At 40.2% G+C, this 23,549-nt stretch overlaps 1 protein-coding gene across 10 annotated transcripts in view; it reads right to left on the bottom strand.

The window, feature by feature from the left end:
- Positions 1 to 465: 465 nt before the first annotated feature.
- The window catches only part of plekha7b (pleckstrin homology domain containing, family A member 7b), a 116,177-nt gene continuing 93,093 nt past the window's right edge, over positions 466 to 23,549 (bottom strand). For 3 of the 10 annotated variants that reach the window (XR_010795744.1, XR_010795746.1, XR_010795747.1), the window contains 21 exons: positions 21,760 to 22,170; positions 20,888 to 21,416; positions 18,843 to 18,926; positions 17,927 to 18,052; positions 15,787 to 15,840; positions 13,363 to 13,431; positions 12,390 to 12,470; positions 11,942 to 12,091; positions 10,650 to 10,751; positions 9,992 to 10,154; positions 9,692 to 9,843; positions 9,300 to 9,491; positions 8,770 to 8,863; positions 8,459 to 8,550; positions 8,021 to 8,236; positions 5,295 to 5,477; positions 4,934 to 5,067; positions 4,642 to 4,784; positions 3,200 to 3,360; positions 1,443 to 1,487; positions 467 to 1,178 (listed from right to left, as the gene is read on the bottom strand). Coding sequence is in view for 3 of the 10 variants with exons in the window: in XM_066647595.1 (XP_066503692.1) it covers positions 3,215 to 3,360; positions 4,642 to 4,784; positions 4,934 to 5,067; positions 5,295 to 5,477; positions 8,021 to 8,236; positions 8,459 to 8,550; positions 8,770 to 8,863; positions 9,300 to 9,491; positions 9,692 to 9,843; positions 9,992 to 10,154; positions 10,650 to 10,751; positions 11,942 to 12,091; positions 12,390 to 12,470; positions 13,363 to 13,431; positions 15,787 to 15,840; positions 17,927 to 18,052; positions 18,843 to 18,926; positions 20,888 to 21,416; positions 21,760 to 22,170 (3,121 nt within the window). In the remaining 7 variants the exon portion in view is untranslated. Of the gene's footprint in view, positions 1,179 to 1,442; positions 1,488 to 3,042; positions 3,361 to 4,641; positions 4,785 to 4,933; positions 5,068 to 5,294; positions 5,478 to 6,539; positions 8,237 to 8,458; positions 8,551 to 8,769; positions 8,864 to 9,299; positions 9,492 to 9,691; positions 9,844 to 9,991; positions 10,155 to 10,649; positions 10,752 to 11,941; positions 12,092 to 12,389; positions 12,471 to 13,362; positions 13,432 to 15,786; positions 15,841 to 17,926; positions 18,053 to 18,842; positions 18,927 to 20,887; positions 21,417 to 21,759; positions 22,171 to 23,549 lie in introns of those variants that run through there. The other 7 variants (XR_010795748.1, XR_010795750.1, XR_010795745.1 and 4 more) reach the window with 6 other exon arrangements.

Here is a 23,549-nt window from a genome sequence, read left to right as displayed (position 1 = left end):
CAAAGCAATCAATGAAAAATATCAAAGAGAATCCTTGGAACTATGATGAGAGCACATTTTGTTGGCTACTTATTCTTTGTACTTACTCGGCGCAATGAAGAAAAAACTTATTGTGGCACCTCAGCGAAAGCAAAAGCAAAGGAATTTTGAAATTAAGGTTTTCTTTCCTCATTTTATCTCCTCATCTCTTTATTCATGTAAAGGGAGGGGAAAAGTACAAAAGAACAGAAATGTTTCAAAAAACCTTAATTAAATTTGTGGGACAGAGAGAGTTGCTAACTCACCTAGCGCTGTGTAATTCTAGTGTCAATAAAGGTAGAATCTTTGAAGCAGAATTCTCTGCCCGGCGACCTTTACTTTGAAACATGTCTGAAGAACACTTTCGTTCTTATTAATCTATTTAAACAACTTTCATGTGCTGAAAAATACTTACAGGATTTGCAGAGACAGGACAGAATGAAAACAGATCATTTGTTAATATCTTTAATATTTACATTTTCTTAAAAAAGTATGCCATGTATTCCCATCCCCTTCCCACAATATTTCTGAAAATATTTTTTAATGTTAGCCCCTTTAAAAGAAACAAAAAAGGAACAAGAAGGAAAACAAAAGCCCATTTGGCAAGCTAACTGGAAACTGGCAGTGCTAGAGAAAGAAAAATAATATTTCAAGTGATTTGGTGTAAGAATAGCATCTCAGTCAACAAAAATACAATCAATATTTGACGTACCAGCTGTATCTACCACTCTCACTTTCTCCTGTCTATATTCTGCAACAGTTTCTCTTCAAACTCTGATCCTCAAGAGCCTTGACATTTTAATGAGTATTTGCTCTATGGTACAGTGCATGTTAAAAGTGCAATAATATGTATAAAATAAGTTCTATATCACTCCATTAGGTGTGTTAGACGTTATAGTATGTGCACAGCAGTTTCCACAGCAAAAGGCCCTTGACCTATACAAAATACTTGCTTCAGTGTAGCTTTTACAAAAATGTTGCGCATCTGAAGTCCTCCTTGTTTGCCAAAACGATCCCCGGTCCAAAATGCGCTAACGTCTTGTTTAGAATGCGGAGAATGGATGGGGAGGGACAAGCTGCGGTGAAGTTCCTCTGCTGCTAAGAATGCAGGGTGGGTTTTCGTCATGTGATAGCACCTCAGTGACCAGACACAGCTTTGGCTGTAATAGACAATGACATGTTCACAAACAGTTACGCGCAGTCACAAAATGGCTTCAGAATACATTTGCAAGGAAAGAACAAAACAGCAAAGAAAAATATAAAAACCAAAGAGGTAGATGTACTGCAGGGTAGCTACCACTCGTGAATAGAGTTTGTTGTTGTCTAAGCTGTGTATCATGGAAAACATGATGGGGTACACCATCACAAGACATTTGCTCACAGTACAGTTAGCAGACACTAAAGGGTTTGGAAGAACATTATACCTTACTACATAGTTGACAGGTAAAAATTCTCCACTCCCCCTGTCTCTATGCAGCATGTCACAGTGGGAGAAAAAAAAGTTTGAATCAAAGAAGTCAGCAGTGTTAAAAAAAAACAACAACAACAACAAGTGCACACACACAAATGCACACAATACAAAGCAAAGCTGAAATGCCTTGGCTGTACAAGGACAAGGCCCATACCATACAGTTGCTGATTTCATGCCGTGAATGCATGTTTTGCCCTTTCAAGGTGTGAAACAGCAATAGATGTTGACTGATGCATTCAGCAAATATATTTTCATAGCATGCACAGTTGAGACATACAAATTAAAATGAGTTAAATTACATCCACAAGCAAAGGTAACAGCACACCACTGTGATCACAGGGAAACCCAAGACAAAATCATAGTGTACATGACTTGGCGATATCAAAGTTAAATGGTTAATGAGGTCATTTTTTCAAATATTTAAATCTCAGTTTGTCCATGTGAATGATGTTTGTGGCTAATTTGCTGCACAGGAACAAGGACTACAGAGCAGTCTTCTCTTTTGTGGCATTGTGGTTTTTGGCTTTTAATTGTTTAAGGTAAAATGTTATTTACTATTCTCATAACCTAAATATAATTTCCTGTTAAAAAAACCTGTTGGTTTACTAAGCATTTATAAAATTAAAAGGAAAATGATGGAAATGTTTTGCTAGAAACGGTGACAAATCCAGATTCTGGAGAAATAAAATAACAGCTATTTATTGCTTATAATTGTGGAGGACTTAAATGATTAAACACAATTAAATATTTTAATCAAGTGACACTGCTAATGTGCTAATAGTTTTAATACATTCATTCTTTCAACATCTTTAAACACTGTACTCTATTCAGTGTCACATGAGGTCCAGAGCAAACTCGTTACAATAACTGAAAATAAGGCAGGAACTCACACTGGACACAAACTACATAGGCTACCCACCTACCAATCTGAGTGGGGGGTAGTGTCCCCACTACCTTGAGGACACTGGAGTTACTGTGGCAGCGACACTACCTGTTGCATCAATGTGGCGACCTATTTCAATACTTTCTACAAAAAATGACACTTCACTGTGAAAGTGATGGAAGAGTGTAACTGGAAAAGAGCAGTTTGAGGAAAGAATAGTGTGTCCTACAAAAGTCAGCGGAACGGAAACTTGCACAGGGAGAGTGCTGTGCTATGAATTGTGGCTGCAAGGCCAGTTAAGAAGTCAATGAGCAGCATGGGAAAGAATAAAGTGTCTCTTGGGAGACAAGCGCATTCACAAGAAAAAACATTGTGTTTGTATTGTGTCATGCAGGTTACATAATAAGATTTTACTCTTTTTTTTCGGCTTTGTAGCAGTCTACAGATGGCAAAGCAAGAGGTGTTTGGCAGTGCAGATGCAAGAAAAGTGAGAACAAGGTGCGGAATTAAAAGGTACCCCCAGCTCTTTGTTAATTACAGCACAATTAACGAATGGCAGCGTTTGTTTGGACCGCATCAACTTCTTTTTGCGGCATCGCTGCCTAGCATACTCACAAGAGCCAATTTGCAGACAATTCACACACTTCTCCTCCTCCAGATGTGGAGGCAGCTGGCTACAGGGGGGCACTCCAGTTATCCTCAGCGTATGCTGAGGCTTTGCAGAGCCATTATGAAACAGAAAGCATGCGATGTACCAACACACATGCATGGGAAAAGCTCAGCCGAAGCGTAGGAGCTTGTTAAATGGTTAGAAGGTTAGTCCTTACTTTTGTTTGCTTTGATTAGACAAAGGTGTAGTGAAATCCATTGCTTAGGGGAGGGGGAGGTGGTTGAGGGGAGGACACAGCTGGAGTGGCAGTGGGAGGAGGAAGAGGAGGAGGTGGTGGAGGTGGAGGGAGCATTGTGGGACTGTTAACCTGTGGAGAAGCTAAAGAGGAGCAGAGACGTAGACAGGATTGTTAGTAATAACTGTTAAGATTTCAAAGCACAGCTAAGCACTGGCAATGTTCAAACATTACACTTAAAGACTTCTATGTAGCATCTTGAAATCTTGACAGCTGTCAAAAGTGGCGCTGAGTTTGTATTCTAGCTTACTTTGGACTCCCCTCCTCCCAATAGCAGTGTAGCAGGACCTTGCCACTGCTTCACACACGAGATCGCACATGTAATCCATCCTGACATCTGCTTCCAATGCCAACACACTGATGAGTGTCGACCGGACTCCATTAGAGCCCCATTCACGTCAGAAGAGACAGGCCGTGAACGGCAGTGACTGAGAGAAAGAGGGGGTGAGAAAGAAAGATAGAGAGGGAGAGAGAGAGAGAGAGAGAGAGAGAGAGAGTGGAGTGTTGGCTGTTCTTGTGAAGGTTAGAGTGGGAAGAGAGCAAGGGGTGCGGCGTGAGAAAGTAAAGATGAAAAGTGCACTGGCTTGCTTTTATATGCCAGTTCAGAAACATGTTCAAAGCACAGCCACAGGACACGGACGAGAGGGAGGCCCAGTACATCTTCAGCTCCGTCATTGACCAGCTCTGAAAAATGGCCTCATCAAGAAGTTCCTCCCAGACTGAGAGATTCGACTCGGCTCACAATTAGCAACTGAATACCCTCAACGCATCCTAGTTAATAAGGAATAATATTTTCTTATTAGGAGCTGTGTATAATTCCATGGTCGCAGATCTTTCCTTCTCCTTCATCGTCAATCTTTCATTCGTGGCCATGTGCAGATCTCTTGTAGTTATCTATTGGATGCTAATATGAAAATAGACATGGGTTTTCACTACTGTCATTGAACGAATATTTAACAAATCATTTTTGAAGGGCTTTTATGCCCATTATCCCTGATCCACTACCTTAACTTCTAACGATCAAAGTGTTAATGATATATTTGACGTTGAATCTCTAGGTAGTCTTCTGAAAAAGGTCTACGCAGCAGGAGGGTCCTGCAGGTGTGGAGAGCATGAACTGCCAGTGTAGAGCTGACTGGTTTGAGTGAGGGCTCTTCAGAACTGAGCACTGATGTCTGAGAGCTACATCTGCGTGTCTGGAGCAAGAAATCATTCCATTAAGTGTAAATGTCAAAAAGTGGTGCGTGAACATGTGCGCATGTGGGAAATGCAGTGCACTAAAGTGAGTGGACACTCCTTGTGAATGCAGAGTGGGTGTATTTGAGACACAGATCCAAAAAGAGAGGGCATGAGTCGCTGGTTACCTGCCACCTGCTTGCTCTTCAGAGAGGCCTCAGAGGCCAGGGCGTATGACATAGTGATGATCCTCTCCTGTTCCTGAATAGCAGAGTCCATGTCTGACAGCACTGGCTTATCCACTGCTACAACTAGAGGCATGTTCTGCACACTAACAGAAACACACACAGGTAAACTGGAAAAACTACTTCTCTCATTCTTTTTGTTTCACATAATATTCCTTATGATTTCAACCAAGTACATGGCCTCATCAGAGAATGGGGACCATACAGTAGTGTCACTAAGCCAGAAGGTATTTACCTAGACTTGGCTAAGATGTTCTTAATACGCTCCACTTTGCGGTGGCGTGCCTCCATCTCCTGAGGGCTAAGCGGTTCCTCCGGTTCAAAGTCCAAATAGCGTTCCGGGATGGCCACCTTCTCGGGCTTAGACAGCTACACAGCCATGAGATGAAGAACAAGAATCTATTTACTGCATCAATCACACCAAGCTTAAATTTACACATAAAAAGCCCCAAAGAGTCAAAAGTCCAGTATGACTATAAATGATGTTGAGCAGAAGGTGTCATTCATTTTTTCAGTGTATTAATTTAAGAAGAAGAAAATTACAACAGATATTCAGTACGTAAAAAATCACAGAGAGGCTTCATGAGGAACAGTACCTCTTTGCTGAGGTCCAGTTGGTATTCAAGGGGCTCCAGGTCAAGTTCTCTGGGAGGAGTGGAGCGTAAGGTGAGCCATTCGTCCGAGTGTGAGCGCTGTCTCTCTTTGTGCTCGGGCGGTTTCTCTTCACCCTGCACTGCCCGTTCTAGTAGCTGCAAATCAAACTCCTGCTCACGCTTCCACTAAGAGCACAATACACACATACACATAGTGCTCAGAGGCCTCATGTTCATTTGACCTGTGCTGATGTAAGTTCAGAACCTTGTTTCTTTTTTTTTTTAAACCCTACATTTGTGTCTTTAAAGGAAAAGGGAAAAAATATTATAACTTTTTAAAACTATTTCTAGGCGGTTGTTTACCATGTCAAATTATGTGAAATAGTAAAAACAAAAACAACAAAATTAAGGTAATAAGGGATTATTTAGACTGTGGCATTATGAGGAGAACCCTAAATCAGTCTAAACCTTTATTTGAGAATTAAATAGAGTTTAATGTGTGTTTATGATGTACTCTAGCTGGTCTAAAGCAGGCTGACTCCCACACAAACAGTTAATAGTCAGATCAGGCTTTGTAAACACCAGCCTTATAGGAAAAGGACAGTTAGGTATTTCAGTTCAACACAGAGTGGATGAGACATTCTTATGCGAGCCAGGTGCGTGTGTGCATAGAACAAATCGTTTAACAAACAAATCTTAGAGCATAAACACAGATGCTCTAAACCACTCCTTTTAGGGAAACAGTTTAAACAGCATCCTCTTGTCTCAATGTCAATAGCTTTGGGGTAAAAAATGTGCTAGTGCAAAGAAAAAAGGTGTACATAAATGGACAATTTGCGAAGGAGCTCAAACGGAAAGCTCAATTACTTCCGTGCATTCAGTTTATAATAGTCTTTCTCACATCCACAAAAATGTGCAGGGGGAATGATAAACCAATAACAAAGCCACTGGATATAAACCGCAAGGATTGGCGTCATTAACAGAAGCCCTTCCTGTTCCCTCTTCAACATGTAACAGTGACTAAATCGAGTTTACAAGCTTTTAGTCTGAACCGAAGCTGGGAAATGTTTAAGGGCATCACTGCTACAAAGAAATGCAGGTTTTCACATCTTAACGTTATCAGACATGCTTAAATCCCAGGAATCATTGTGCTTAGATACAAAGTGCTCCATGCAAAAATCGTATGAATATTATCAACCTTTGGGGAATGAAAAAGAACACCATGTTTATTTATTAGCAAAGTGTTTATTTATTACATGCAAACATCTACATAAAAACGTTGAAGAAAAGAGTAGAGATGTGCAGTCGATACTCCATGGGCAGATAAAGCTACAGTTAGGTGTCTTATTATTAGCACACAATGATGAAAGAGGTGCCAATGCTCAGCGAGAGCTCGATGACACTGCATACATGTATAGTTGTATAGTACACCTCTATACATATATATGAATGATGTGCCTTTCCAAGGCGCAATGGCACTCAAAATCATACATTGAAAGTTACTCTTTCATTCCAAGCAGACGTGCTTCATCCTGTTCATTCATAGTGCAGTACACATTAAAATATAAATGCAATTTAAAATATAAAATTTCATTTCAATTCAAAACAAAACAAGGCCAAGATGTCTGAGAATAAGGCCTGTGATTTTAAAACTATTAATATGTTTACTTTTAAAGAATAAAAGCAGGATGAGGATTAGTGGAATGAACAAAATGACAGAAATTAGTTGGTGGAAGTGTGATTTCTAAGCAGCATATCTGCAAACTACGCAATGTATTAATTAATAAATCATTATGATTCTGCATAGTGTTTAGGTTGCCAAGATTTGAAATAAATGTTATAATTTTTATGAGTTTAATGGTAACAAATATTAAGTGGAACAAGTTTTCCTGGATGAAATAAGCACAATGACACCTGGGTAGAAGCAGCTGCACCTGAAGTCCTTTGTTGCACTGTGTTGTACCGTGTTATGCTGTGGTTAATCTGCAGTTACACTGTAGCAGGGAGATGCACTGCTAAGAGGTTGGAAAAACAACCAGTGGAAAAACCCCTTCAGAAAAGTTAGCCCTTTCCCCAGCATTGGGTTAGCACTGCAGAGGCTGAGAGAGTTCTCAGTGGCTGTGTTAGTGTCAGTGAAAAAGATCAGAGACATCTTGTGTTAATCACATTAAATCAGGTCTTATTCAAAAAGCCTCTAAAAACAACCACACAGACGTGATTCTTTTGGCCTGGATAAGCACACTTTAGAGGTCAGGCCATTAACGGCATCATTAAACAGTGCATACATTACAATGGTCAGTGTCATGATTTATATACATGTCGTCATACGTACATAACATTATTTCTTGAAATAACCTTCTCACAAATGGGACGTCTTTGAAATTTTCATTGGCACAGTAATAAAACAAGGCACTGGGTTTAACTCCGTGTATAGCACGTCATTGCATAGATGCTCGTTGTAGCTCTTTTCTATATTCAAGTCCATCTTTAATGCTCCATAGCGTAAACCTTCTATATATGTAAATTATTCTCCTTCACCTGCACCTCTCAACACTTCCTAACAAACCTACTCACCTGCAGTAGCCACTATATCAGCAAACGGCTGGTTTCCCTAATGCTAACCCTAAAGCTAACGGTTTTCTCTACAGAGCTCTATTGGTGAAACTGTGTTAACAATGTGAGCGTGCATTATCTTGGAGGTGTGTGACATGGACTGTGCTCTAACATACTGATCCTAGGTCAGCAGAGACGGGGCGTGAGGAAGAGGAGGCAGAGCGGGATGAGGAGGCTTGCCGCTCGCCTTGGCTGAGCGTACGCTTGCGTTCGCGCACCAGCGCTTTCTGATGGCGCTTCATCCTCTCAAGCTGCTCCTCAGCACTCATGCGGCCGCGCTGATGCACCGGTTCGCCTGAGTACAGACGCTCCAAGGCACTCTTTGGTCTTTCCTGCAGAGAGTAGGGACACGTCAATACATGTGACTATAACAGAAGTAAGGTAGAGATAGATAACAAAAACAAACTATTATGTTACACACAAATTAATAGATATTTTGGACTACAATTTGCTGAAAAATGCCACACTGGGTTTTGTGGTGACAGTCAGCCAGCTGAAAGATGTAAGTTAATCAACGTACCCTTTTTATTACGCATTTTCCCCAAAAATATTACCTTCAAACTGGGCATGGTGGCTCCTCTTCTGAGAGTGACATACGATGAGATGCTCGTAGACTGATTGAGCCTGGAAGAAGAGCCTGCCAGACCTAGTAAAACATTGTATTGGATGAAATAAGATGACAAACTAGGAGCGCATTTCAATATTTTATTTTACTTTTTGCTTAAAATAGTCTTAAAGAAACCATTAACGTTCACTTCATCCAGTCGTCCATAAATTCTAGATTTGTCAAAATTTCCACGTGATCGACTGTTAGTGTAAGAGTCTGTTTTGGATATTTTTTGAGGAGATTGTTTGTGTAATATACCTCTACTTGGTAAAGTCTGGTACCCTCCATCATGGCCTGAAGCACCAATGACTCCCAACAGCTCAGGCTCACTGAGAAATGTCCGTAATTCCACCTGCATCTCCAGAAAAAATCCCAGTTACTAACTGCACTGCAAAATATGTGAAAACTTCTCAAATGTAGTCAATATATCTCAAAATTCTCATTTAGTTATAATGAGTAAGAAAATTATAAAATTATTCAAGATGTTTCTAGACAGTTTTACTTGATTTAATTGATTTTATACAGAGAAATTTCTCTATTCAGTGGCAGATATTTTTGCTTGTTTTAAGCACAGTTTTTCATTAAAAGCAACATTATCTCCATGATTCTTGACACGAGTCCAAGTTTCAGCTAGTGAAAGACTTCTCCATATACAAGTTACCCATATAATGTGACTTAGAACAGCAAAACCATTCAGAAAAAGTTTCGATTGCTTCTATAGTATTCATATTACTATAGTAGTACCTCATATAATAAATATTAGATTAGATTTAAGATGATACACTGACCTTATTGTCCCCATTGGGGAATTGACCAATCTCTCTGTCTCGCTTACGTTCATCAGACTGGCGCTTGAGACCCCGGACAGATGTGTGACGAATGACAGAGGTTTCCTTGGGCAGAGGAGGCACTGCCGGGGGGTGCTCGTCTGGACTGTAGAGGTGCGGGAGAGGAGGTCTGGGAGGGACATCTTCTTCTGCCTAAACAGAGTTTGTACAAATCAGCATATAAGCAGTACATCAGCGTCAATAACTAAGTCAAAAATTCATCAATGATACCACTATATACTTTTCTTTATAAATCTACTTTATATTTTTCTTTAATTCTTTAAGTCAGATGTTGAGCAAAACAAAATATCATAACGGTAGACTTCCAAGGTTTTGAAGTCTTTGTCCCTCACCCATTTTGGCTTGTGGAGCGCTTGAGAGTGGTGAAGGGGTTGTGAGACGGACAGCGCTGAACTGAGATGAGGGCTGGCCTGAGCACCTTTCAGCTCCAACACAGAGAGAGAAGGCACTGACGGGGGCAACATAGAAGGCACAAGTTTCCTCTCTAGCACACAGACACACAGAGCGAGGGCGAAAGAGAGAGAGAGAGAGAGAGGAAAAGAGAAAGAGAGAGAGGGAGAGAGAGAGAGAAATGAAACCACAAAAGAAATCTCATGAAGGTGTGCGGTGGGTGGGAGGGGTGGTCTCAGTACCTCTGTGATGACTCCAGTGCGTGGGGGTGATGGCGGGGATGGTCCCACGCTCACCTGGGTTCTGCACAGAATCGATGGTCACTTTGTAGTTGGCTTTACTGGAGCTCAGGCCGGCCATCACATCCTCAATCCGCCACAACTCCTTCCTCAGCTGAGCTTTCTCCTGCACAGGCCAGAGTGCATGAGAGGACAACACAGCACAACATAATATAGAATAAACATAATATGGACGGTCCTGACCATTGAAGGATGGGTTGAAAGGGGGCTAACAAAGTATACAAATGGTTGACTGGTGTATACTGTACAGTGCATATATTAAATTGTCAGTGTTTAACATTAATATTAGTCTGCGATGACATTAAATGTAGTGGATCTGTTCCTAGATGTAAAATGCCATGCCCAGATGCTTTCTCCTTTCTCTTATTTAACAAAATATTCATGCATAATGCTGGGGACAAAGTTTTAAAAAACTGTTCAGGTTTTCTTTTTTTTTATTTTACCCAGGTAACCATACTTTCATTTGTATGGTAGATTTAGACCTAAAACTATTTGTTTGTATCAGCAGAGTACAAACATATATTGCAAATCAGTATAACAAAGAGGGTTTACTGAGTGCCAAGGACAGTGCTTGTCACAGTATAACTGTAATGGTACAGACCTGTGTGGAGCTGCTGCGATTCATCTGCTCCTGCAGAGCTGAGCGTAGACGCTCCACATCCGCTTCCAGTCTTCTGTACTCACTCCAGGCATTCTCCATCTCCTGCTCAACACAACGCACAGCTCTGTTAACACTCCATCTGCTCTCTGTAAAAGCCTGAATGAGTGTCATTCAAGGAAATGTAGACCAGCACTGATCGCAAGGAGCAGGTAGAAATGCTATGAAATGGAAGAAGACACCATTCAGAGAAAAATGTGCCATTGCTTTTTATTTTATTTTTTTTTGACCAAAGAATGAGGTTAGGTTTAAATTTTGAATTATTCCTCTGGATAACTGCTTCCCTGGGATTATAATTCTGATCTACTGGAGGTCTTAAATTCTGACAAATGCACACGGTAATACTGTAAGATTGAAGGACACAAAATACTGTAAAACCAATACAACAGGCCGGTCAAAGGGGTAAAGTGAGAAAACCACACTTAGAATTGAAGATGACACTATAGGGCGTGTTGGAATTTTACAAAAAGAAAGAAAGAAAGAAAGAAAGAAAGAAAGAAAATGAAAAGTTGTAAATTGCAAATGTGTGTAAGTATAAACACGAATAATAATGTTATATATATACACACACACACTCGTAAGCCATTACACTTTATGACTGTAATCAGTCTATTGCTCTGAATACTTTATAACCCCCCTTTCACACTGCCCTTCATTGGTCAGAACCCCAATAGTGCCACCACAGAACAGGTATGATGTGGGTGGTGAATCATTCTCTGTGCTGCATTGACCTGGTGGTGGTGTGTTAGTTTGGGTTGTGTTGGTACGAGTGGATCAGATTTTCAGAGATTTTAAACACAGCTTCCACACACCTACCTTGATTGTCCACCTTACTGATGTAAAGTCAGGGACAGTAGTTCATCTATTGCTGCACAGTTTGTGTTGGTTGTCCTCTAGTCCTACATTAGTGAACACAGGACGCCGTTGGCTGGATGTTTTTGGTTTGTGGACTATTCTCAGGATGATTTAAAAACTATAAGTTATTGCTTTGTCTGATTCCCTCATACCAGTGCCAAAAACTGTAGCCCCACACAAAAACAAGGTGGAATGAGGCAACAAAGTATGCAGAGCAACACATGGACTACAGTCCGTAACTGTGGAACAACAAAGTACTCTTGTGTGGTCAGTGGAGCTGAAAGAACGGAAAGTTAGTGTAGACACAAGGAGGTGGTCATAATGTTATGGCTGATTAGTCTGTGTGTGTGTGTGTGTGTGTGTGTGTGTGTGTGTCTCACTGTGGACGCTTGTGAAATATCAGCGCGTATGTGCACCACATCTTCTTGCAAAAGTCTCTGCTGATATGCAATCTTCTCCGTGTGAGATGGCTGCTCCATGTACTGCTCCATCTGCTGATGAGAAACATCCAGAACTGACTCCAGCTTATCCTACATGGAGGGGAGGGGGGGGGGGTGGGCAGAAGAGGGAGTGAGAGACAGAGAGTGAGGGTGAGACAGAGTTAGAGACAGTGAGACAGAGAGACAAAGGGAAGTAAAAGACATGGATGAGAAGAGACAGAGAAGGAAAGAAAAAACAGATAAAGATAAAGGCAGGACACAGAGGGAAAGTGAGAGACAAACAAAGTAAGAAGGAGATAAAAAGAGCGCAAGTGAGTGAGGCATGTTAATGGTGGTAATAATTTTGAGTGGAAATGGGGTGCTTGTAGGGGAATGTGAAGAGGCAGACCTTGTCCTCCTTCAGCGTGCGTATCCTGGCCTCCAGCTCCTGAAGGATTTTGTCTTGTTCACATAATCTGCTCAGTTTCACCTAATGAAGAAATAAGATAAAGATATAAAAATGACACACTGTCAGACAGGCACAAACCAGTTCAGAACTCTCCAGGCAAACGAAAGGCACGGCTTGTTGTGGTGTGTTTTCTCCGCATTGTCATTACCATAAACCCCAAGCTCCTCATGACAATTCTGGTGGCATTATTTTGCAGAAACAAACAGACTCTGCTCTGCAAAAAAATGGGTTATAGTGTGTGTATGTACACACACACACACAGTTTGCAGAAATGCCTAATTTACAGGCTTCGCTTCACTGTGTGAGACTGTTTATACTCTGCACTATTTATCATGCCGTCCGATAAATAATTAAGCTGTTTTTATTTTACTGCACTATATTGTTGTTTTAACAGCATTAAAAATTTATCACGCCAATAAATTCACCAGCAAAGTTCTTATAAATTGTTAAACTGGAACAATGTTAATGATGAAAAGTCAAGACTTTCAGCTTATTTACCTCGAATCATAGAAAAGTGAGAGAGACAGAAAATGAGAGGAGAGAGAGAGAGAGAGATCAAAAATCAAACTGAAAAATTTACGAGCTTAAAATATAAAAATCCCATAGCATGTATTTTTCTCTTTAAATTGCAAACTGTGAATAAAAGGACTGATGTATAGTTTGGTGCCGGTGCTGTGTGAGTCCCAGTGGTGTGATTCACTGTTTGTTTGTCTCCCTCACATGACTATGTTTACCCGAACAAACTGCACAGTCCAAACTCACTCATTCTTTGGACAGTAATGGGAGAATAGAGCAAACATCGATTTAAGTTGTGGCCTGAGCAACTGGAGTAGGAGAGAGCGAGAGAGAGAGAGAGAGAGAGAGAGAGAGTGAGGGAGGAGAAGAGATGATAATGAGAAATGGTAAGACTTACATCTACGTCACTTTCAGCGATTTTGACTGGCCGCAGAGGTCTGTCTTTCAGTACGTCGCGTCCAGTGACCTATTAAATCCCAAACAAATTGCATAGGGTTATAAAGAATGCAGAGGAAATATACTAATAACATACTTCAACAAATTGCAATGCAGAGCTAAAAAGCGATATGTGCAACCGTTGCGTTTAGATAATTTTTCATTTTAATTTTGTTAAAATAAATAAATATACAAAAATTCTGAAAGAAATAAACACAAATTGTGTGCAGAAAAATAACATATTTACGTGTGTTCCCTGTGGAGGATGTGTTATGTGTTATTTGTCCTTCATATTTTTGTTGTTTTTCTTTTTTTTCTACTGCACAAATACATCTGCTTTTGATTCTTATCTGCTCATCCTATTGACAAACCCTGGACATATTAAAGCAGGGAATCACTAACACGATCACAACTAGAAACCTCTGCATTTATTCAAAGGACAGCAGTTAATTATTGACTTTGAAGCATTGAGACTACACAGCACACTGAGAACAAGCCAGGCTGAACTCATAATAACACATGACATGTTTTGACATAATATTCACGAAGCACAAGACAAAAAAATACAATATTTTAAAACAACTGGGAAAAAATGCTTTGGAAGCTGTGTGAGGGAAGCTTGTTTTGGAGGAATATGGGCACTTAGGGAAGCCACAATGATCCACCCAGAGTGTTTTCCCTGGCACAGTATCAATATGTTCCACAGATTTCTCATGAACCATGTGGTAACTCCCCTCAAACAAAAACAAGAGAGATATTACTTTTTTGTTTAATTAAAAATTGTGTATTTATTTTTATTCAGTTAATTACTAATAATATTGTTATTTTCCAGGAAAAGCAAGCCATTATATTCCAGAATATTTAGGAACCATGGAAATAGTATGAATAAAATAATATTACACTGATACCATGTGTACTGATTCTAAATTTCACCACATTCCTAAATATAGTAGTGTCGGCAATAACTAGCTAAATAATAATACAAATATTAAATATAATAATATTAAAACAGCCACATATTTCCAATCTTACCTGGAAATATTTATAGCAAATAAGTTTTGGTAATTGGAATAGTATTTATATTTTTCGAGGGCCCATTCCTCTCCATATGGCAGTAGGCATAAGCTTTATAAAATAAATACCACATGCAAAAGAGACATCAGTGAACGCCACAGAATATGACAGTCCATAGACACTCTACCACTATATGCACAATATTAATGATCCAGCAGGAGACACTGTACAGTCAAAGAGGTATGAAGCCGTATAGAAAAATACTACGATACAGGCACAATCCTTACACTCAGCCTGGACCCACTTCCTGGAGTGGAGTTTTGTAAGACACTGTGAACCAAACGGATGAGCGGTTCAATATGTTTCATCTGTTTGAAATGAAGATAAAAGGTGCTGTTAGGTCACGAGGATTAAAAGCTCCACTCTAACTGACAGGGCTCAGAGAATAGGCACTTTATCACTGGTGTAGGTCACGTAAATAATAGAACGGATAAAGCAGGCTCAAAGTATTTGCAAAAGTATTGAAAAGCATTCCAAATATTTGGTGTGTGAATTTTTCAATTCTCCTCTTATGGATGTAATGACAATAGAGGTCAGTGCACCGCTGTATGTGACAAATATGTAACTGCTAAGGTGTGCAGGTGAAAAAAAACCCTCATCAATTGACATTTATTTGATTACAGAGACTCTCTATTTAACTGTCTATATGAAGTGGGACAAAATATTCTGGTGAACATGGTGTGACAAGTTAGTTTAAAAAAAAAATAGAAGAAAAGATAGAAAAAGGTATTCGAAGCCAATTAAGAGCAGAGGATTTAAAGGCATTTAAGGCCATTGCTGACAGGAAAAAAAGAGGCAAATTCATTTCAAATGGGCTTTTCATCATCTAACCGCTCTCCTGACCTTCAATTCCAGGTAGCAATGGCATCGAGCGGAACACCGCAGCACAGAGAACATAGCTGTCTCTTCAGCTCTGCACATGTATAGGCCAATAATTCTCTTTATACTTTAACACGTCAGGGCGAAGTGCTCTGATCTTGGGTCAAAACCAGCCTGTTCATGAGGACGCACATATGTAGGCCTACATGAAAAATAAGCCCTAATACGCTATAGAATGCATTAGTTCCTTGAGATTTCAAAAATGATTAAGACGCCATAATCATAATTCATAAATCATAAATAAATAAAAAAACACCTTCGTGTTTTGCAGAAGGAAGAGACTAATGCAGTCAGTACTACAAAAAAGACAGCAAAAGCAGTGGTAGACACTGAAAGCAGTGGAACAATGAGAGAGAGAGAGAGAGAGAGAGAGAGAGAGAGAGAGAGCAAAGAAACAAAAAGGGAAATAAAGGCAGATTCACCAAGGACCCACCTTGAGGTCCAGATACTCCAGGTCCTTCTTCAGTTGCATATAAGTGTCATCTGCCTTTAAGTTTGGAACCAAGAGAAAAATCACATGACAAAAAGACACAAAACATAGAAAGACTTGCCTATTACATGCCCATTATTGTAATTTTCATCCTTACTCTCTGATTTAGTTAGTAGCTAATCAAAACTAGACAGACAGGAAACAAACCTGAATTAATATTTCATGTATGTATTTTGAACAAAAAAAATAAAATAAAATAAAAAAATATATACACACACACACACACACACACACACATATATATATATATATATATATATATATATATATATATATATATATATATATATATATATATATATATATATATATATATATATATATATATATATATATATATATATTCTATAAAACTCAACCCAAAAATTGGAATGTAAAACCCAAGTGCAGCAGTAAAAAAATTTGATTTCTCAACATAAGCCTTACTATGTTTCACATGTTTAATCAGTTTACATTTCTTCATTCATCTAATTTTATGCTACCTTCTTTTTTTAACTCTTATTTTACATGACATTCAAAGCATTTGACCGACATGTTTACCCAGAATGCCTTACAGGGGTGATTTCATGACTGCATTCGTTCCCAGTAACAGTAGAGAAAATGTATGATGCCACAGTGAATGACTTTCAGGTCATTCTCTATGACAAAGCCTTATTATTTGGGGCTGATCAAGAATAGCATGTGGGTACTATAAATATTCTTGAAGTTGCATCATCTTGAATATTGGAATGCAACTTTGGCAGTGGAAAATGGCACCAAGCAAGAACATAAAAACATAAGAAAACACATAAAAACATATTGAGAAACAGTCCATTTCTCAATATATAATTAAAAAATAAATACATGTTTTTAGTTTTCAGTTGTTTGGTGGAGTGGACACTACTGCTCCCTCCATTCAGAAGACTAGGTTTAATTCCCTAGGGCAGAACAAAGGATAGATGCTTAAAACACATTTGGGACTCATCCAAATAACCAAAGAGAGAATCCGTACTAGTATGCTCACCCAACATCAGCTATTAGAAAGAGAGGAAGCAAGGGAGATTGAACCAATTGAAAATGGGATCATTAGGAGGTCAGAAGTGACAGTAGTGGCAGACTATAACATATTCTGGGCAAGAATGTCTGTCAATGAAGGATGACATTTAATCAAACACTAACAAAAAAGTTTCTGTTAAGAAAACTCAAAAATCTTGCATCATGTTGCCTCCCTATTTGGAGTTCTCTCAGCAGTTTCTTTTTCACAGTCCATAGGGACATTTCTGGGCGAATCACGACTAGGACAATAACATCATTTCTGTGAACCATATTGAGTTACTACTGCATTATTGTCAAAATCACAGCCCAGGAATTTCTCAATGTCCACTGAGTAAAACAGAAATGGTCCACTCCCATAAGCAGTGTGAGAGAGCGGTGGCCTTACACAGTGTCTCTACAATAAGAAAATTCAGTGAATGGCTTTGCAGCTTCACTCTGGGCTGCAGACCTGAGACTCATGCACTGTGTCAGTGAAGCTGTCTTTCATAACAAGACTGAAACTGTTTGTTCTTTCAGTTAAGGACAGCTGAGGTTTGACCTTAATTATAAAACAAAAAAAGTGACTATTGAAATCTTTCAAAAGCTCAATATTTTCTTCAAACGTCTATGTGTACTACTGCAAACACAAAAACTATGACATTTAACTGTGTGAATGCAGGCAAGTTAACAAGCAACATGCTTGAAACAAACATTAAAGGAAGCAATTCAGAGGGTTTTAAAAATAAGACCATGAAAGAGAATAAAGAAGTGTATTAAAAAAAGCAATCGACTAATGATAAATAAATAAAGTGCAAAATGCATTAGACGAGAGTTTTTTAACACAACACGGGCTGGAATGTTCAAATTCTGCAGTCCAAGCTTTGACGAGTTCTCTCTACTGTCCATGCTAGCACCAAACCACCATGACCACGACACAACTACCCACAGAGCACAGCCTTACAGATGAGGGCACAGAGCAGGACAGAGTCAGGGTACAAGGGACACGATGCAATAACAAGGGGCCTGTATTCGTCAGGAAAAGGGAGGGAGGTGGCTCTGACCCTCTGACCTGTAGGCTGGGGCCTGAGAGGCCGTTGTGCTTGCTGTGAAGGTGAGCGAAAGCGTCGCTGCGGACGCCGGCCATCTTGGCCTGGTGTCTCCTGAGCTGGATGAGGAGTAGCGTCAGCTCCTCCGGCTGAGAGAGGGGCAGAGAGAACACTTCAGGACACGGCCACTAGGGCGGCGCCACAGGGATAGGAGCGCCACAGCACAATCTGAATTGCGATTTTATAACATGCAAATGACTTAAGCCATCCTTATGCAAAAAAAAGATTTTGCAGAAAGTGAAATCACATTAAACCTAGCTAATATGTCTAGTATTTTGTTCACTGTAATATTAGATTATTTAGAATTTGAAGATGATTATAACATCTAATTATTTTGAGACTTAATATTTAGTGTTTTTTAAATAATGCTCGAAATAAATATTAAAAATATATATTTGAAGGAAATATTAAAAATATTGACTTGATATTAAGTAAGTTGTCACTGTTGCAGGGCCCAGAAAAGCTATGGCCAGTTAGTATTAATTTGCTGGAAAATGATTTACAATGGAATAAACGTGAATATATATTTAGAAATTTTTTTTTTCTATCAGTACACTAACAGTATAATTTCCAATATCTTTGAGTATCCATTTCCAAAACATCTTTAGTAATTTCAAAACAAGCAAATTTATTAATAATTATTACCTATTTAATATAAACTATATATAAACTATATAAACTATTTCTTTCCTTTAAACTGTTAATCTTATTCTTCGTATTTATTAAGGCACAGTTGTGTACCTATTAACTCATAGCTTGAAAAAAAAAAACAGTCCCATTTCTCTGAAACTGAACTAAATAACATCTCAAGTGTTATATTCTTCCTTTTTTCCGTATCATTCAGGAGGTCTTCAATAAGCTCTCTCGCAAAACTCTTACCGTTTTGCCGTGTAAGCTGGGTGCGCTGACTGTGTGTGTAATGTAGCCCATGGTTGGCATAGATCTTCTCTCAATCTGAGTGGTCTGTGTGGGTAAAGACAGAAAGAACAACTCACTGTTTGTTCAAGAACCAAAAGAAATGACATAGAGGTCAATAACAAAACACTTAGCAACAAAACTAACAGGTTTTCAGCTATAGGGCCTTCCTGGTGTCACTTAAAAGTCAGCTGTAAAGTTGAGCACCCCCAAGTTATGCGCAATGTCCATGTTTTTCTTCATTCATCTGGAGGTGTGCGCTTCATTTTGAGTGCCATGGGGCTTTGAAGAGTTGACATTTTTGCTTAACACACAGAATCCTTCCACCAGGCCCCATCACTGAGCCTGAACAGGACCCATAAACAACGAGAGATTTAATTAACTACACATAAATTACCCCCAACCTGCCTTCTTTAAATAAGATTTGTTTGCTACCAGCAAGCAAAACAGTGCGGGTTGTGCTTTCCAGCGCTATTCCCTGGGCTCTACTTTTTTGCTGCATAATAGGTTTTTTATTTAAAACAGGAGATCAGAAGAAAGAGAACACTGATGCTTGAGATAGGGGGCTGTTTATAAGGAGCTTGGGAGCCCATGGCAAAATTTTTACCACTTAAGAGCGCACGCTTTAACGATCCTCGGTGGAGGTCTGCGCTACAAAGATGCTCGGCTGCCAGAGGAACCCTGGAAAACCTACACGCTGCTGGAGTGCAAGCTAACAAAGTTCATCTCAGACTAAAATTAGCACCCCACTGTTCTTTAAGGTTGATGTTTGCCACGGCAGCCTGAGAAGCGTGTTGTCTTTGCAGATCTGGTTCATGGCGGCTTCATGAACGTGTAATTACTGAGTTCACACGCGGCTTGACTTCTGCTGAGCATGGAGTGAGAGTGATAGTGTTTTGTGTGTGTGTGTGTGTGAGAGAGAGAGAGAGAAAGAGAGAGAGAGAGAGAGAGAGAGAGAGAGAGAGAGAGAGAGAGAGATTGTGGAGAGCTGGGAGGATGCTAGAAGGGCCGGCTCTGATGTGGAGGGTGTGGCAGAGTGTGTCAGTCACACTTGGGAAGCAGGACCCAACACACACACACACACTCACACAGAGTCTCATACACAAAAACACAGCCCTGCACCTGTGGGACAGGCTCTGGGTTGATGTCCGTGTGAATCCTGTGGGAAAGTGAGTGTGTGAAAACGTCAGGGCAACGGGAAACCAGTGGAGCTCTGTTTCTCATGCAGATATTCCCACTAACACAAAAGCATCTAAAAAAAGCTGTAAAAACAAAATACAATTATGAATCAAGACAACACAACATTTTGTGTAATGAACTGCAATGCTCTATATTCCTATCTGACTCAAACCATTTTTCTGTTTAATATTCCGCAACAAATCCACTACCAAACAGAAAACCAGAAAAACATCAAAATGTGGCTTTTTGGCTTGGCTATTTCCAAACATCTACTCCAGGCAGCCCAGGATTTGTACTGTCACTGATTCTTTCACTCATTCGTTTGTAACTACTTCATACGGATCTGCATTTGCAATGGATGCAGAGCCTACCCAGAATCATTGGGCACTAGGCTAGACCAAGCACCGATCCATCACACCCCATCACTCACACTAACAACCTGTCCAGTTTCGCAGTCAATCCACATACCAACATGCCTTTTTTGAACTGTACCAATTCATATTAAATCAGGTAAGAAATATTTTACCAAATGAATGCCATCACTGAGGAACAATGAGGAAAAGATGAACAAAACATATGAGTAGTTTAGCTCCGGGTGCAGTTGTGTGCCTGTTTGCACTGAGCCTCTGAAGAATCCGGTGCTGTTGTACAGTGTAAGCATGTTTATGAGATGACAAAGTTCTTGATCTTGGTCATCTTCTATGGACCATCACACAATTTAATAATTACTTCTATTAGAAACAATTTAAAGTAACTTTTTTACTTTTATCGACTTTTATTGCTAATCATGAGTTATTCCTAAAGAAAACACTTCTAGTGTGAAAACCTACCTGTGAAATAACCCGTCTTGGAGAGCCAGGGCCAGCTGTGTCCACCATGGCTGACATCTCGTCCAATGGACGGACAGTTACGCGGTCGGCAGGAGTATGGGGTCTACGAGGGGACAGCAGTTTGGAAGGGTGTCTTGGAGGGGCGATGTCACATGGAGAGGGGGGCACAGATATAGAGCGGGGGACCTCCAGGGTGACCCTGAATGCGGCTGCTGTGTCCATGTAGTCTGGCCCAGTGAAGATGGGTGCTGTGGGGCTGCCGTGGCGGAATTGCTGCCTCTGTTGCCACTCGTACAGCTGCCATACCATGCCCTCCTTAGTGGCCAGCCGCTCGTCTGTGGACATACGGAAGTGGCTGAGGCGGTCTTGGGCATATTTGTAGTCGCTTGGCAGGTTGCGGCTTACGGGGGGTGAGCCGCCGGAGGGTCGCCTGGTTGTTTTGGGTAATGACTGATAGGCTTCCATCACCCCCAGCTTTGGCTGGGGAGGAGGGGTCCTCCTAGGGAGACTGTACTCTGAGGAAGGGTGGCTGGAATCACCAAAAAAAAAAAACCATTTAATTAATATCATTAATGAATATATTTAATATATTAGGTGTTTCTCATTATGAGCCAAAATAAGAATGTTAAAATGTAATTAATTTAGTTATGAACACACACACACACACACAATCACACAAGATGCTACAGAATACATTGAGCTTTTATACTAAAAGAATAATTTAATGATATCCTAATAACCATAATGGGAAACACTGTGTTAATTGTGTAGATTAAAGCGAGTTATATTGGCCAGGATGTGATGTTTTATCTACTGTACAGAAGCATAAGCATTAAGCCAGACTTTTATTCTAGCTCATGAAATCCACTGACCTTTTAGGGTCTCCTTTCTGTGCTTTGACCCAGTGCTCCACCTGAGCCAGTGCTGTCTTCCTTTGCACCTGTTTCTCAGTGTCTGTGCGGGGCACCAGCCCCCTCTTATATACCACATTACCGTTGTGGTCAGGGTGGAGGCCATTCCTCTGAGAGGGCAGGGCAGAAGGGACTTGGGACGGTGCTACAGAATCCGGAGAAAGTCCGTCCACGTCGACACTGTGGACCTCTGGTCCATCCTTACTGTAAACATGACGCACCTCCACCTCCCTCTCCTGCCTGACAATCTCACCATCAGCCACCTCCACCCACCCGGACTGGTGGAGACCCTCAGCCTGGGAGGAGCTTTTGCTGCTGCTGCCCATGTGGTTGGTTTGGGGAACTGCCTGTCGTTCACCTTTCAGAACATCTCTGTGGGGAGAGGAAAATATTTCATCTTTGGAAAATTTACACAGTAAAACAAAAGAAAAATTTCTCCAGGATTTCGTTTCAACTGCCTGGCATTTCTAATTACTTTCAACCAGACTAAAATGTGTCAGGGCAGTGGAAACAAAATATTGGGAAGGATGTCTGGACACATGTCCTCCATGTGGAAAACCGGAGATAGATTCCAACTATAATTAACATTACAGCATTAGGAAAGACTCCTAACCCTTAATTTTCCAAAATGTGAGTTATTAATTCAGTTCAAACCAGCAGAGGAGGCGTCCACACAGCTGAGACAAAATTTTGAAGGGGATGTGTCCCACTTGTGGCTCCTCCCAAGGTTTCTTCCTCAATTCTTGAGGGACATTTTCCTTGCCATTGTTGCCTTTGGCTTGCTCACTTGTGGCTTTCTAATTCACATTGTTATCTGTTCTAAAACTAATTCTGTTAAGCGGCTTTGTGACAACATCATTAGTAAAAAGCACTTTACAAATAAATATTGATTTGATTTCACACAATCCACTCCAAATCTCTAACATTTGGTCTCAAATCAATCACTCAATCTCTAAAATACTGAATGTAAAATTTAGTTATGATTAATACATTAAAGTGTAACATAACATTCAACATTCATTGCTGAATAATCAGCTTTAAAGGGATTAAGGACCAGTCCAGCAAGAATGTTCCCACACAGTGAGGTTTATCAGAAACAATAAATGACTTTCTTTAGCTTTTAGAAGGGTTATAAGGTCTGGCTTTTCTATATTTAAAAGAAGCAACAGCTTCATGCTTGTGAGTTTGACTGGTGAAGCCTACAAATCGCTCCTCCAATATTTCTCTTAATCAATCACAGTCTCAAAATGGATGGCATTCTTCATGTGGCAATCCACTCCCGTCTGATTAGGCACAGAATTTCTCCTCATTGAGACGCATGCACCAAGAGCCATCAAGCCCCCCCCCCCCCCCCCTTCCTCTAACAAGTGGCTGCACACTGTTCAATTAACCTGAAGCATTTCCCTCCGAAATCACAATTTCTCACTCGAGTAACAGCGAGGGCGCAATAAAAACGGTACATCTCATTAACGCATTTGTCATTACTGCAAATGCAGCCAGCTGGAATATCCTCACTAATGTAACACCCACATCTTCCCCACTCAAACCAAGCAAGAGCTGTTGAGAGGAGCTCTTTTGGCTTTAAGCGGTGAAATCTCCTCATGTGAATCAACCTGACAGCCATTTTATCTTCACAACAAATAGAAGAACGAAGCATCCTATCTGTGCGCAGAGGTAATAGCTCATATAATGGGACAGATCATTCACTTAGTTCACTGCGTCATTTACGACTCTGTCTTTTATGAGATATT

The sequence above is a fragment of the Hoplias malabaricus genome, chromosome 16, assembly GCF_029633855.1.
Source record: "Hoplias malabaricus isolate fHopMal1 chromosome 16, fHopMal1.hap1, whole genome shotgun sequence".
Taxonomy (NCBI): Eukaryota; Metazoa; Chordata; class Actinopteri; order Characiformes; family Erythrinidae; genus Hoplias; species Hoplias malabaricus.
This window is presented reverse-complemented; position numbering and strand designations above follow the sequence as displayed.